Source organism: Lucilia sericata, unplaced genomic scaffold (genome assembly GCF_015586225.1).
Source record: "Lucilia sericata isolate MDLA Ls3-8-SP2 unplaced genomic scaffold, ASM1558622v1 Contig000110F_arrow, whole genome shotgun sequence".
NCBI lineage: Eukaryota > Metazoa > Arthropoda > Insecta > Diptera > Calliphoridae > Lucilia > Lucilia sericata.
Window position 1 is genome coordinate 62,253 of NW_023994142.1, and position 16,178 is coordinate 78,430.

The 16,178-nt window shown below is 30.9% G+C and overlaps 1 protein-coding gene across 1 annotated transcript in view; it reads left to right on the forward strand.

The window, feature by feature from the left end:
* Positions 1-16,178, forward strand: part of LOC119600315 (probable serine/threonine-protein kinase DDB_G0282963) — a 71,056-nt gene that overhangs the window by 45,230 nt on the left and 9,648 nt on the right. Inside the window, exons 2-4 of the mRNA XM_037950476.1 lie at positions 6,774-6,840; positions 6,976-11,136; positions 11,790-11,909. Of these exons, the coding sequence (XP_037806404.1) occupies positions 6,774-6,840; positions 6,976-11,136; positions 11,790-11,909 (4,348 nt within the window). The remainder of the gene's footprint in view (positions 1-6,773; positions 6,841-6,975; positions 11,137-11,789; positions 11,910-16,178) is intronic.

The following is a 16,178-nucleotide window of genomic DNA, read 5'->3' on the forward strand; positions in this document are numbered from 1 at the left end:
ATTGCGGGATGCCCTTTGACCTTTTCAATTTTTTTTTGCATATTCTTATTTGAAATGACAAATTTAACAAGCGTTGAAAATTTCATTGAGTTTTGTTCATAAATAAAGATTTTATCATATATTACATATTTGTTTAATTTCTAAAACTATGATTTATATCAAAATTTTAATAGGATCGCAGATAGCTACAACAATTTAGTCCATATTTATCCCTTAATATCATTTTTTAGTTAGATATGGAAATTCTCGACCCTTTACAAAAAATTTCAAGCCAATATCTCAATTACATTCAAAAATATGTTCATTTAAACCTGTGTCCTTTAATTTCATCTTTTTCATATTTTAGTATTAAGTATGACAGCACATATTTAAATCTTATATTTACCTATTTTCTATTTGTTTGCTTATCCTTATAATTGAAAGGTCCTATTATGCTTAAATTTTCAAAAATTTATAACTATTTTTTACCTAAATTTTTTCGACAGATCATTTCGTTCTGTTTCGTTTATGATCATGTAGGTAAAAATATACAGGTAATGATAATTTCGATTCATTCACTAATAAGAAATATCAATGACTGAATTACAGGTTATAGTAATATAGTCCTAAATGTTAATAGGTAGACAATTCGTAATTTTTTACTTTGGAATACCTGTATCGGAAATGACAAGAATTGGTATATAAGTAAACTTCTCAGATTTTAAGTACCATATTTAATAAATCTACAATGAAGATTACATTAAAGTACGAAGAGTTGTGTTCCGTTTTATGGAGTATATCTTCAAAAGGGCCAGAAAGAATTGAAGACATTTCAAATTATATAAAAACTACATATAGTAGAAAAGTAGACAAAACAGGCATATCAAAAATTGAAAACTTTTTAAAACTTTTTGATGTAAAAAGTAAGTCTGTAGATGGAAATCAAAAGAAATTTCGATTAAAATTTTGTAGTTGGATGGAAACTACTACGGAAATCTCAACTTACAACACATCAATAGGAGCGCCTTGCAAGTCATACGAAGACTTATGTTCAAGGTAAAAAAAAAGAGGGTCACACAAAAACTTTTTTCAATCTCAAATGAGGAAATTGCTGATACATTTAACGAAATGCCGAAAAAGGAAAACCAACATATGGATGTCGTACATATTGCAACTATTCTTCCTAATGCATCACCAAAACGACTTAAGCGAATTGTGGAAAGTATACCAACTCCAACATCATAATCAAATTTTACTGAAGAGGAAGCAATAGCGCTTATGTTGGAACTGGGTCTCAGTCGAAATAAGTACCAAATATTAAGGAAAGCTCTGCATGAAAAAGGACACAATATATTACCATCATACAAGGCGATCCAGGAAAAAAAAAACAAACTATCCTACTAAATCAACAAAAAATAATGAAGAATTGAAAGAACTGAGAGCTGCGGAAAAAAGCAGAATTCAAGAAGAATTTAAAGTTCAGATGGGATTAAACATCGACAAACCACTTTCAAGTTGCGGTAGTACAAATGACGGTAATACGTCGAGAAGGTTTTTTCGTGATTTTGAAATTACTTCAAAAATAACTGGAATCGACAAGGAGTTGCTTCGAAGAGTTAAAACTGTTTTAATGGCACTGAATAGTAAACATAAAATTAATGAAAATCGATTTGGGGAATACACATCTGAAATTTCTAAATTACTTGTATCTCTGTATCCATGGAGGGAACTAACACCAACAGTACACAAAGTATTGTGTCATGGTCAAATAATAATTGAATCGAATATTCTTCCACTTGGAGAGTTAACAGAAGAAGCCCAGGAAGCGAGGAATCGAGATTTTAAGCATGTTCAACTATTCAGCTCAAGAAAATGCTCCAGGCAATCACAGAATGAAGATATTTTTAATAGTTTACTTCTATCTTCTGATCCTGTTCTTTCAACTATGCGAAAAAGATGGATTTCTTATGAAACTCTATCATCCCAAAACAAGGAAGATTTAAAGGACTTATATTACCTTCTGGATATGTATACCGATATGACAGATTATTTTATAGAAAATAAGTAGTGTTAGGAATTAACTATATAAGTAGGTTGTAAGAATTAATTGTATTACGTTTAAGATAAACAGTTCAAATAAAAAAAGCTATTATACTAACTGATGATATTGTATTAAATTGTGTTTTATATTTCGGTGGGCGGGAAAGGTAATTTGTGTGGGGTGATTTAGGTGTTGTTGTGCGTGGCTCATAATAAAATTATAATTTTTTTTATTTTATATACAATATTATAATAAAATAATTACCTAATAAATGTTTAAAAATTGTCCAAATATTTTATTCAACACCAAATGTATGTTCTGTCATACTTAATACTAAAATATGAAAAAGATGAAATTAAAGGACACAGGTTTAAATGAACATATTTTTGAATGTAATTGAGATATTGGCTTGAAATTTTTTGTAAAGGGTCGAGAATTTCCATATCTAACTAAAAAATGATATTAAGGGATAAATATGGACTAAATTGTTGTAGCTATCTGCGATCCTATTAAAATTTTGATATAAATCATAGTTTTAGAAATTAAACAAATATGTAATATATGACAAAATCTTTATTTATGAACAAAACTCAATGAAATTTTCAACGCTTGTTAAATTTGTCATTTCAAATAAGAATATGCAAAAAAAAAATTTAAAAGGTCAAAGAGCATCCCGCAATTCCCAAAAATATGAATGAAAATCCCAAAAATGGAATTTTTTACTTTTTTGCCCATAGGGTCCACATTTCTTTTAGGGCTGGGAAAATACTTTTGGAGTAAATAGAAAACATATTGAGGTTTCCAAAACTGCTTTCAGTTTTCTGATCCCAGCTTTGGGATTTTAGAACATGTCGCCCAAAGTTGAAGTTTTGATAAAAAATAGGTCATATTCGGAAGGACGCAGTGGCAACATTTTTAAAAAATAGGACAAGTTTTTTACGCCAAAGCGTTCTGCGTAAAGATACCTTTTAGAAAACTATAAAATTGTTATATGTTCTTAATAAAAATTTTATTTTATTAATAAAAGAGTTAAGACACATTTTTCGCAAAAAAACGCCAAAAATCTAAAATTTTTTGAATTTTTAAATTAAAAAACGTATATTTTTGGATCTGTAAACAATATTGATCTGAAATTTTTTGTATGTTATTGGAAATTTTGTTGTCTAACTAACAAGAAAAAATTGAGTCCATTTGGTCCAAAATTACGCCCGGTATTCAAAAAAAGGCGGACCAAGGTATGGTAAATTTTGTATCACTAAATTTTTAAATGCCTATAACTCGGATATTATAAGAGATATGTAGTATGTCCAAGCATGTTTTTTCAAGATCTCGTCTAGCGCTTTCACAAAATATAAAAATCTTTGTATTTGGGTGAAAAACAAAAAAATGGCACGAGTTTAAAAATTTTACATGTCGTAGGTACCCTACTTTGAGCCGCCACAGCGCCGTCCCTGGGGCATCTGCAGGGTTCATCTTCAAAACTTAAACTCGAATACTCCTAGGCTACGCTCACGCCAAATTTTATTCCGATCGGATCAGCCGTTTAGAAATGCCAGATTTATTTCCAAAAAATTTCCATTCTGCCCCACTGTGCGACGTTATCTATATATATAAAAGAGTAGCGTTACTGACTGATTCATCATCACACAGCCCAAACGGCTGAACCTACAATCATGAAATTTTGACAGTAGATGTGTTTTTGGTTATGTAGATCCACTAAGGAGGGATTTTTAGAAATTTGTACATTTACGGGTAAAAAGGGAAAAAACGGGTAAAACAGGTTTTCTTAATTATCTTACACAATATTAGTGATACAAGAAAAATGGGTGTCTGGTACTTTTTTGAAATTCGTACTTTTAAGGGTTAAAAAAGTGTAACATAGGTGATTTTGGTACCTTTTTTGGCCCTTTATAACTTTTGAACTAATTAACATAATCAAATTTTTATAAATATTTTGGATACATCTCCCAAAATTATAAGACACCTGTTTCGTACTTTTTTAAAATTCAGTCCTTTTTGGGTGTAAAAGGGAGAAAACTGTATTTATGGTACTTTTTTTTAGCACATTAAGAAAACTTTTTCGGTTTATTGAATTATTCCTATTAAATTACGGACTAACTCTGTAATATTTATTGTAATAAATTTAATTTTATTCAAACTCATTGATCCAATTTTTATAAAATATGAAAAAGTAGTTTATTTACTCACACAAAATAAGCTGTTGGTATAATATTTTGGAATTCGAGTACTGAGGCCTATATAGGACCAAATTCGAGTAAATTGTTTGGTACTTTTTTCTGGAACAAATGAATGCACATTAGAATCGCTTGAGTTTTATCTGTTATATATAGATTTAAATACGGAACATTTTGTAAACTTAATTCTCGAGAAAGTATATTTCTAAGCGAAAAGGGGAAACAATGTACTCTTTTTATTAGTACTTTCCATTTAGGTAAAATTTATTCCACTTTTGGTACTTTTTCTTCTTTCAAATGATACTCTTTGTATGTTCTTTAATATGAACTCAAAACACATGATTATTAAACATACACGGTCCTCATTGAAAAAGATTCTTTTAGTACTTTTTATCTCATAAATTGTAATTTTTTAATTTTCTAAAATATTCAACCTAGGAACATTAATTTTAACGTACATGGTCTTGACTGAATAATAATCTGTAAGTGGGAACTATTTGGTACTTTTCTATTCTTCAAATGGTACCTTTTAGATTCTTTATAATGGTTAACCGGAACACACGGTAGTTATTAAATGACAATTTATTGAGAGAGATTTTTGTACTTTTTCGTTTTTCCGATGGTAATTTTTAATATTTTTACGATATTGAACATAGATTTTGAAAACAAAATTTAAAATGTAGGGACCTTAGTGAATGAGAATCTACTGAAAGGGTCTTTTGGTACTTTTTCATTCATCAAATTATATTTTTTGAATTGTATATAATATTGAACACAGAAACATAATATTTTTTATTAAATGATAATCTATTAGAGGTATTTTATAGTACTTTTTTTAAATATTACTTTCGAAATTTTATAATGTGGAAGCTAAATGAATGAAACTAAAAATACAAGCTTCTTACTGAATGCGAATTTAATAAGGTGATATTGAACGTATAAAACTGAAACATTAAAAAATGTTTAATCAATTTTAATTTTCTATAAAAGTAAACAAAATTTTGTATGTATTTAATTTAAGTTAGGGTAGCGAAGCACCCAGGGTATACTAGTATTTTATAAAAAGCAGCAGACTTGTCCGCGAATGTCGGGTGTTACTTGACAGCAATGTATTCGAACCTGTGTAGCGGGAAACTCAAATGTTCCATCGAACGCGCTAGCGAAACCTGGTGCTCCAAGCTGACACAATTTTTGTTGCTCCACTATCCTTCTGAAAATCTCTAATTCAGTGGGAACTTTTCAACTTCTAGACAGACTTCTCCTCTCTATGATGGTAGAAGGTATCATTGTTTGTTGGGGGTTTCAAGTGTAGGACTACAACTGTTGGTTGCCATATTGACAGAACTCTGATAAATAGGTGCGAATCCTAGAAGACTAAATATTCCTACATCTGTAGAAGATGCCAAGGAGAAGACAATTGAACATTTCTTTTGCCACTGTCCTGCCCTCTCTGCTATCAGAACTGTGGATCTATCCAGGATTGGTGTAAGTAGAATAGAATCATTTGTTCTTGCCTCAGGTTAGTTTGACACTATTTTGAACACGGACATGTAATATCCAATGGGTGGGTCGAGGTGCGATCCACTTCAGGGTATCACAACGAGACCATATATTTTCCAAATATTCACTAATGTCAAAATGCAGGAAACCTATTAACACGACAAAAATGGTCGAGATAACAGAAAACGAGGAAAAATTCAAACTTTTAATTTAATTTCACACATTGTTCTTAAACGTCCCTTTACTTTTATGTCTTTTAAATTATTTATTGTTTTTCCAAGATTTTTAATTAGTTTAAAATATACAACAAAGAAATTTGTTCACAATTTATTTATGCTTGTTGTTTATAAGTAAAAAAGTTATTCAAAAGATTGTTTAACACCGAGCCAGTCAAAGTCCCTACAATTATGTAGATTTGCACCTTTAGGCAAGAACATATTTTTGTTGTTTCCACCCCCCTCAATACTCATGCCTTATTTAATACATTATTACGGTTATAAATTTTAAATCTTTTTTTAATCCAACTAAGATTTTTGGTCTTTCTAGGGGTGTGTTTTTTAAAAAATATGTTTTTTTATATATGTATATATTTTAGAATTTTATTTTTGTATGTTACATTTTGGCACGTTCTTCAAAAATGCATTAATTATTCTCGTAAATAACAGATGAAGACGTTTGCCGAATGTAAGAATGTTTGGGGTAATAGGGCCACAATCTTAATCATGATTGTTAATGAGTTTTTGGCTGAGGTCAAGTGTTGGAAAACAAAAAAGTTTACAAAATAAACTTTGTTGGAAAACAAAAACAAAAGAAATTATTAGAAAACACAATGACAGGTGAGATTTTAAGGTTTTCTTTTTTGAAATATAAACAAAATCTATAAATCACGTAGTCTTGAGGCAATCTCAAGTGGTTTCTGATAAGCGTGACACTTATTTACAAATAATTGCTTTAAAATAACAAAACAACTTATTAATTGAAGTGTTTGAAAGTTTAGTTTAGAAATTTAATTTTAATTTTTGTAGAAAAATAATAAATTTACATTTTATCCATTACAGCAATCGCTGCAAATACGGTTCATATCGAAACAACAGCTATCAGAATCAAAATTGTCCCAAAAATTATGTAAGTAGATTTTAAAATCTTTTTTAAACTTAAAATTCTCACGCTTGTTTTTTATTTTATATGAAGAAAGTTTAAGTGTTTCCAATTAAATTAATTTCTTTCTTTTTCCAACAAATTTTCTCAATTTCCTTTCAGAAAAATCGCGAATTTAACGAATATTATACAAATAATTTTACACAAACAAATCATTTCAATTCATACAAACGCTGGTCGGATTGGGACAACAGTAACAGCAGCAGCAATAATATAAATTACAGCCATTGGAATTCAAATCGTAATAGTAATAATAATTATCGCAACAATTATAAATATTCAGAAAATAACTATAAAGAACGCGAATCATCATTTGCCGAAGATTCATTTCAGTACAATAGTTTTAATAACGATATCAGTAAAACCAAAGAAACTGAACCAGTTCAATCCATAATAGAAAAAACTGCAACATTTGAAAATACCAAAACATTTAGTAGTAATAACTATAATAATAATACAACTTTAAAAAGTAAACAATTTAAACAAAAGAAAACTAAAGTGAAAATTATACAAAAAAATAAAAGACAAAATACCAAGAAAACTAATACAAAAACTAAAACAAAAGAAACAACACAAGATAATCAAGAGTTTGAAACCGATTTAAACGAAAAAGAATCTAAACAAGTGGAAGATAGTGAAAATAATGCAACAACTTTAAATGCAAATGATAATGCAGAAGAATTGAGTGTTTCAAGCAAAGTATTGGAAATCACCCCCTTAAAGGAAGATAATTTAAAAACATCAAATTTAAGTGCCATTGCATTGAATGCAAATGCTAAAATATTAGAACAGACTGAAGACTTTTTAAATTCCAAATCCCCAAATACTAGTGTTGAGACATCAGCAACAACAACAACAACCTGCGCCACTTCTACAGATTTATTCCAGCCTAAAGCGCCAACGAACGAAGAAAGTGAAAACGAAGCCACAACAGTATTAGATAATTCCACATCCCTCCCATTCCACGAACACACAAACTCCAAGAGTCCCACACAAGCTCCCCCCAACACTTCTACTGCAAGTGAAAGTGAACATTTTGAATTTCATACACCCAAAATATCACTAATACCAATATCACGCCTACTTGCCTCCGAGTTTTGGGATTCCAACTGCAACGATAGCTTGACAGTGACAGAAAGCCCCTATAAACTCAACAATACTCCACAGAAAACCGTTTACAAACCGAATTTGGTTAAACGCAAACGTAACGTCTCAACCTGTAGTAACTCCTCCACCAACAGTCAAACAAATAGTGCTACCGATCGTATAGTCGAGAAACTGGTTACAATGAATAAAATCAATATTAAGAATATTATCAATAGCAGTGAAACGAAATACGATGAAGCTCTTAAGACCCAAGCCCGAAAGCGTTTGCGCGAAGAAATACGCCGCCAATTGAAGAGCATGAATATAGAACCACCGAAAGATCCCATATGCTCTGATTTTGTGCCCGATGAAATAGTCGATTCTATTGATATACCCGATGTGGTATTTGATGAGATACGTAAAGCTTTGGGCCTGGAGCTATTTCCTTTAAACAAAGATGAAAACATAAAATCCATACAAGAAATTTTATCCACTGTAACAGCAGATGATAATGTATTGCCAACAATGCCGCTGGTGGTTGAAGCACAGCAACAGCCCTTGCTAACAGCTGAAACAATAACTATGGAACATAACACAGCAAGTACAATGCCCATGGAAATAGATGAATTGCTGCCAATTCAAAAGAGTTCTGACCTACCTACTGCTGAACCACCGCCACCAACAACAGCTCCCTCGCCACCCAAAGTCAAGTGTGAAATTAAGAACGAAATCATAACTGAAAATAAACATTCTTTGGAGAAAATAAAGACATCAGACAGCAGTCGCAGCAAAACCAAAAAACTCACAAAACGCAAAGAATCTCATAAATCTAAAAGTCATCGATCTCCCAAAAAACCCAAAGAAGATGTAGTGGTACTCATAACATCCTCTTCGGAGTCATCTTCCTCATCATCATCTTCTTCCTCTTCCTCGTCGTCCTCTTCTTCATCATCCTCCTCCTCATCTAGCGATTCAGAATCGGATGTATCGGAAAGAAGTTCTGCTTCTTTGGCCAAAAGAAAACGACTTAAACTTAAGGTGGATGCTGAAAATGTGGTTGATAGTTTTGAAAAATTAATCCTCAGCAGTCTAAGTGAGAGCCTAAAGGAACGTTATCGCAGCAAATATTCCACTTCCATTAATACCAAACTGCATTTTATATCATGCATTTGCACCAGTGAATACAACAGCGGCAAGTTTTCCAAACTACAAATAGCCAAAGTGCAAAAGAATCTTAAATCCTCGGATTGTTCTATGGCTTTGGAGTTTCTAATGAAAGAAATTGTAAATGTTTTCAATAAACAGAAACAGGTGGCTAAACTGGAAGATGGCCACAACAAGACTACCAGAAAAACAGATAGTTCGCCAAGAAAGGAACCATCAAAAGATGCTGGTAAAAAGGCAAATAATGAACATATTGCCAAAGAAAAATCCAATAATAGCAAAACATCAACCAAATCGTCAACCGATACAATAAAAACAAAAACTGTCAATGCAGCAGAAAAAATTGTATTTTCCGCCACCAATGGTGAGAAACACATTCAACAATGTGTTAGCAAAGTTTTGTCTCTTTACCGACAGGAAATGAAGGCCGCCATGCAAGCAAATGAAACAAAAAATCAAAACTCCAACACACAGAAATCGTCATCAACAGCAACAGCTGAAAACCCAACAACAAAGACGCCCCAACAACAGCAGCAGCAAACATCAACGAAATCATCATCAACAACTTCAAACAATGAAGATAAAAATGCTGGCCATGCAAAACATAATGAAGATGAATCGCATTTAAAAAATCCAATAAATTGTCTTAATCAACCGCCGCAGCAGCAACATCAAACAACTTCACAACAAAGTCAAGCTATTAACCGAGATAATGATGAGCAACTACAATTGAATACGTCGGGCTCATTGACAAAATTGCAACAAAGTGCAGACACCGCCAAGGAAAAGTTAACAACACAAATCATACCAATTCATAATTTCTGCTCCTCTGACTTTAGCAGCCATGTCACCGCTAGCTTGAATGGTAACCTAAACTCAAGTATTTTAGGCATGTCTTCAGCCAGTTTTAATCAACAGCCCTCATTTCCCATAGTCGATTTGGAAGAATTAAGAAAACAAAGTCCTGTAGGCGAAGTGGTGGTCAATAATCTGCGTGAAATCGATGTTAAACTAATGGAACTGCATAAAAGGAAAATGTACTTGGAGGAAATGATATTGAAATTGCAAAAAGATAAAATGGAAGCCGATCTCTTGACCATAAAATTGCAAAATGAGAAATTTATACTACTTAATACCGCCATGACAGCTAATGTTACTTCGACGGCTTTGAAAAACAGCAACAATAATAACGAAAATTACAATAACAACGCAAAACAAAATGAAACTTTTTCATCTTTCAAAAATATAAAAACAGAAGCATATAAATCTAAAGAAACTTCCCAGGAGGAAGTAGAGAAAAAGCAAGAAGAGCCTCCTAAAAAGAATTTGAAAACCCGTTCGTTAAACAAATCTGCGGCAGCAAAAAGAAAACCGGTTGCTGGTGCTAAACGGAAAATTGCAACGAGCGCTACTACTAATGAAACTCCCAAAAAACGTAAAAAACCCATAGTAACAAAAACAATTGCTAAGAAAACTACAACACCAAAAACCACAAAATCAAATGAAAACAAAGCTACAGCAACAGCAAATAAACCGGATAACGCCAAGAAGACTACTACTATAAACCAAACGAATTCTGAAGAAAACTCTTCGGATAAGGATAAAAACGATAACAGTTCTTCTACAGCACCACCACCACTACCTCCTGCTCCCAATCCACCAGTTACACCCAAACCGCCTCCGCCTCCCCCTTCCCCAACAACAACAGAAATCAATAATAATCCTAAAGTAGCGCTAACAAAATCTCCTATTAACAAATCTCTATATAAAAATATGCCCACTGGCAGTTTTGAGGATATACGCAATCCGATTACACAAATACGAATATTTGAAGAATATATATTTGCCTCTTCAGAGGATGGCAAACTTTATAAGTTCGACGTTAATACTCTTAAGCTGGTGATGCAATTTGCCAAACACTGTGAAGCCATAACACAAATGTACTTATGCCCCGAAAGGAAATTTATCTTTACCACTTCTCTGGATGGTTATCTTAAGAAATCATCATTGGAGGTAAGTTTTAAAAGGCTCTAACACTTTATAGATATTGGGTGTTAATCTGTTATTTTGATTGTTATTCATTGGTCCGTTTTTTTTTTTGGAATCCAGTTCTAAATGTAGAAAAATATTGGAGTCTATTTCCTACAACTAGTTTTAATACTGCTACAATTTTTTTCCTAGGGTTTAAAAGAAAATATTAGGATTAAAAAAAAAATCTTCAATTGTATCTTTAGACTAGTTCCAATTAAGATTTTAGGTAAAATAATACTGAAATTAAAACTAGTTCTAAAAATGTTTCAAATAAGTTGTATTTGTTTTCGAAAGTTTCCCAAGAACTATTTCCGTGTTAAATTTGTTGTTTAAAGAACGTGTTACAGATCCATGTTATAAAACGAATATTGACTATATAATGTTTATAGCACCAGTTCCGAAAATTGACAATTTAGAACAGAAATCATTGGTCTCAATGCCAATTCTGTATAAACGAAAGAACTATGTGTGGAATCCGAATCCGTGTTCCGATTCGAACTTTGAATTTTAACGTATTTCATATACGATTTTGATTCCCAGTCCTAAGTATTGTTTAGTTTTATTTTAAATCAATAATTTTATATGTATTTTGTTTACTTTTTAATCTAATCATGTAAAATTTTAACCAATTTCAGAATTTCGCAAAGGATTTACAATCGGTATATCTACAAGAACCTCTGCAATCTATCGATATACAATGGAATATCGCATTTATTGGCAGTAGATGGGGAAATATATACACTTACAATATTGATGTAAGTATTTTGAAATAATAATTGTCCTACAAATCCTTGTGATTAAAAAAGAAATCATAATAACTTTTCAATATGTCCTAGGAACTAGTTTCATATTGATTGCAACAAAGTGCTATAGATGAGCATTTATTATTTATTTTTTGTTTTTAAACATTGACTTTTTAAATGTAACTTTCACACATAAGGAAGTTTACTACATTGTTTTCTAACAAGTCTAGACAAATCAATAGCCAAAAAAAAAACTTGCAAATATAATTTAGTACATCATTACAAACATAATTAAAGTTGAAAAAAAAAACGAATTAAAATAAAAATGTAAATTCTTTCCAAGAGCTAAACTTATGCGCTCACATAACCCATACCTATCTAACTCTAAAGTTTCTAGTTGCAAAACTCAAAAATTCAACTTAATCTATTTTTCATGTTCCTTACGCAACACTCGATACATGTCTGATTCACACAAATATACTCAGTTTTTTTATATATGTATGTAAATATTTACAAATAAAATATGGCGGATATATTGTTTTTTGGTATGCTAAAGTCATAAAGTTCGATTTTTAAATTTATTGGCACGACGTGATTATAATTTTCATGACTGCCTATTTGAGTGTAATTTATTTATTTGTATTTATCAGGAAAGACGAAAAGGAAACGCACCAAACATTTCTTTAACAGTGTAACAATTGTATAAGAAACAATGAGGTTTAATTTCATAATGTTAATTTTTGATAAGAGATCTAAAAGTAGACAAGATTTTCTGCTAAAATTTTCTCTTGTATGTTGCAAATTAAGATGGTTTTCGTCGAAATTAAATCCAAATATCTTGGAAGCAATAACACTGATTAGAAAACTGAGTTTCTGAACTTCGGACGAACGTAGATTCATAGATCACTATATAAGGTTTTTCTCACCAACATTTTCTCTATACAGTTGAATAGAATGTATTGCAGTTCTATAAATATAATAGCTTTCGACATCTGAAAGATGTTTTAAAAAACTGTCTATAAATGTATTTATTCTACTGTATACTTAGAGTAAATCATAATGTAATTTCAACTTAATTATTATTTATTACAAAGAATGTAAAAAAATAAACTGAAAAGTATAGAAAAAGTAGTTGTATTTGAATTGTTTCAAGTAAATACATACAAATAACGAATTTTTAACAAAATATTTATTGTAAATTGCAACATAGAACCTCCTTTTAAGGTGGAGTTGTTCAAAAAAACGTAAAATTTTGTCTTTTGTATATAAATTCTAAAGTACAAATATTTTTCAAACTACAAATGGCGTGATTTGGGATTTATATACATTAATACTTATGTATGTATATACCCAGAAACTATATATACATTTTGTATATAGTAGTAAGCATTTTTATTGCTGGTTGTATGTATTTTTTTAACCACTACCAGTATATTCAACTGTTTTTAATGTTTGCAGCAACACAAATCTAAACAACAATATAAATGCAACAATACTCATACCATCAACATCCTTGCCACCATATCAAAATCCAACAGATGTCTGGGTTATTTTCATACTTTACCATTCCATCTCTTTCCAACCTAAAAGCAACAAAATATATGTGCCACTGAGTTTATATGTTTTGGAATTTTAGGCTTGGTCTTGTTTTTCTCCAAACTATTACAACTACAAATACATTTCAAAATACATAGATATTGTGCATGGATGAGTGTGTGTGTGTGTGTGTTGCAATTTTCTGGCATGACACACAGTGGTATAGGAAAAAAAAAAAGAGGGAAATAATTCGGTAACTTCTAAACGGTTAATCCGATTTTAATGAAATTTGGTGTGCACAAAGAGGAGGTGTTGTCGAGTTTAGGTTTTGAATTTGGACCTTATAGGCCAACCAGGGGCCCGGCGGGGGGTCCTCAAATTAGGACACCTCGGCTATGTTAAATTTTTAAAACGATCCTATTTCTTCATTTGAGTTCCGATTTAAAAAAAAGAATCTCCTCATCGAGCATGCCTACCTAATGTTTTTTAAGTGACAAATTAATTAGGGAAAACTCAACATCTTTTAGAAAATTTGCCTAGCACTATTATTTTCATCCATAAGGTTAACTCTTAAATTTGTTACATATATGGATGAAAATAATAGTGCTAGGTAAATTTTCTAAAAGATGTTGAGTTTTCCCTAATTAATTTGTCACTTAAAAAACATTAGGTAGGCATGTTATATATCAATGGAAAGGTAATTTTGTCTATTTTTCAAAACTGTATATAATTTTTGAAAATTAAAAAATTCGCGGAATACTTTTTTTAAAAAAAATTAAAAAATGTTTTTTATTCAGTTTTTGCGAAGATACAAATTTTTCAAATTGCAATAAAAATTTTATTTATGAATATTTTTTGATGAAATTTTACAGTTAGGTAGATTTTTTTACTCAAAATCCAAAATTAAATAAAAATTTCGAATTTTCTTATTAGAAATCCCGGAATTCCCAAAAAAGTTTTAAAAAATCCCAAAAATGGGATTTTTTGGTTTTTTGCCTATTATATCCATACCAGGGGCGGGGTTATCGAAACCCGTTACAAAATGATTAAGAACTTATTGGGTCATATAAAACAGGTCACTATAATTTGATATCGACTATGCGATTTGAGAATTTTTGCTCAAAATTTAATTTTCCATAAAAAATAGGGTTTTTTTGGATGGACCTGGTCCCCTCGGTATCAAAAATTTTTAGGTTTTGTTTCATTTATCGTATTTTATGTAAAGTCAGCTTTCCAAAAAGTATAAATTCTATATACATCTTCTTAGAAACTTTTTAGATAACTTAAAAAGAAAAAGATACTTTTTTCCCAAAAAAATGACAAAAAATCGCCTTTTTTTAATTTTTTAAATTTAAATGCCTATAACTTTGGACTCAGTCATGATTTTTACATAATTCTTTCACTGCTTGGTATATAAACTTGTTGTTAAGCAAATAAAAAAAAATGGCGAAAATCGGAAATATTTGGACCTGCTATTATCAAAAAAACTAAAGTAAGGACGGTAAAAATTTTAAAATTTTAATATTCAAATGCGAATATCTCCTAAACTATAAGAGATAATTTACTGCTACGACGACATTTTTTATAGTGCTCGATGAGGAGATTCTATATACGAAATTTTTTTTAAATCGGAACTCAAATGAAGAAATAGGATCGTTTTAAAAATTTAACATAGCCGAGGTGTCCTAATTTGAGGACCCCCCGCCGGGCCCCTGGTTGGCCTATAAGGTCCAAATTCAAAACCTAAACTCGACAACACCTCCTCTTTGTGCATACCAAATTTCATTAAAATCGGATTAACCGTTTAGAAGTTACCGAATTATTTCCCTCTTTTTTTTTTCCTATACCACTGTGTGACATAGAAAAAAGGGTTGTTGTAAATAAATAAATAAACAAAAAATGGCACAATATTCGTATACATAATACAAAATACACACATACATATCTATTGCAAAAGCTGCTCAGCGCAGTAACTGCATTTTAGTTGTAGTGGATAACAACACCTCTTTTTAAGGTGGAGTTGTTGCATTGTTGTGTGGAAATAAACTAATGTTTTGTATATGTTTTACTACAAAATAACTACAAATGGCGTTTATTATATGATTACTTGTTTTGTATATACATGCATATATACAAAAATAACACTATATATGTGAATTTGTGTGCAGTAGGTACATAGCTGCATACTTATACACTAGTTTATATATATCGACGCCTCCATTCTATAACGTTCTAAGTGTACTTAGAACGTTTTTAATGTTCTTGCATTTTCGTATTCTACGTTCTCTAATTTAAATACTGTCAAAATTTGGTTAAGATGGGCCGATCCGTTCCGAAGCTATAAGCATAAATATACTTAGACTACACATATAGTCGTAAAAGTGTTCCATTCTATAATGTAGTAAGTACACTTAGAATACTTTGGCTTGGACAATTTTGAATTGACTTGAAAACTAAGTTGACTTAGTATGTTATAGAAGGGACATTTCTTAACGTTGTGTTTTCTATGTGTATTTGGTATGTTCAGTGTGCTTTTTTTAGTGTCTGTAAGTGTAGTTAAAAGGTTTTTCCCCGGATTAAAAAATTAATTTTGTGCGTGTAAGTGTACATAAGATGTTTTAGTTTGGAAAAAGTAGTCAACATTATCGGACACCTAATTTTTGTATTTTCGGATATATAATGATTTCGCGTGCAAGAAAAATGATAAATTTAACACAAAATAACGTTAAAGGTATTATTTATTAG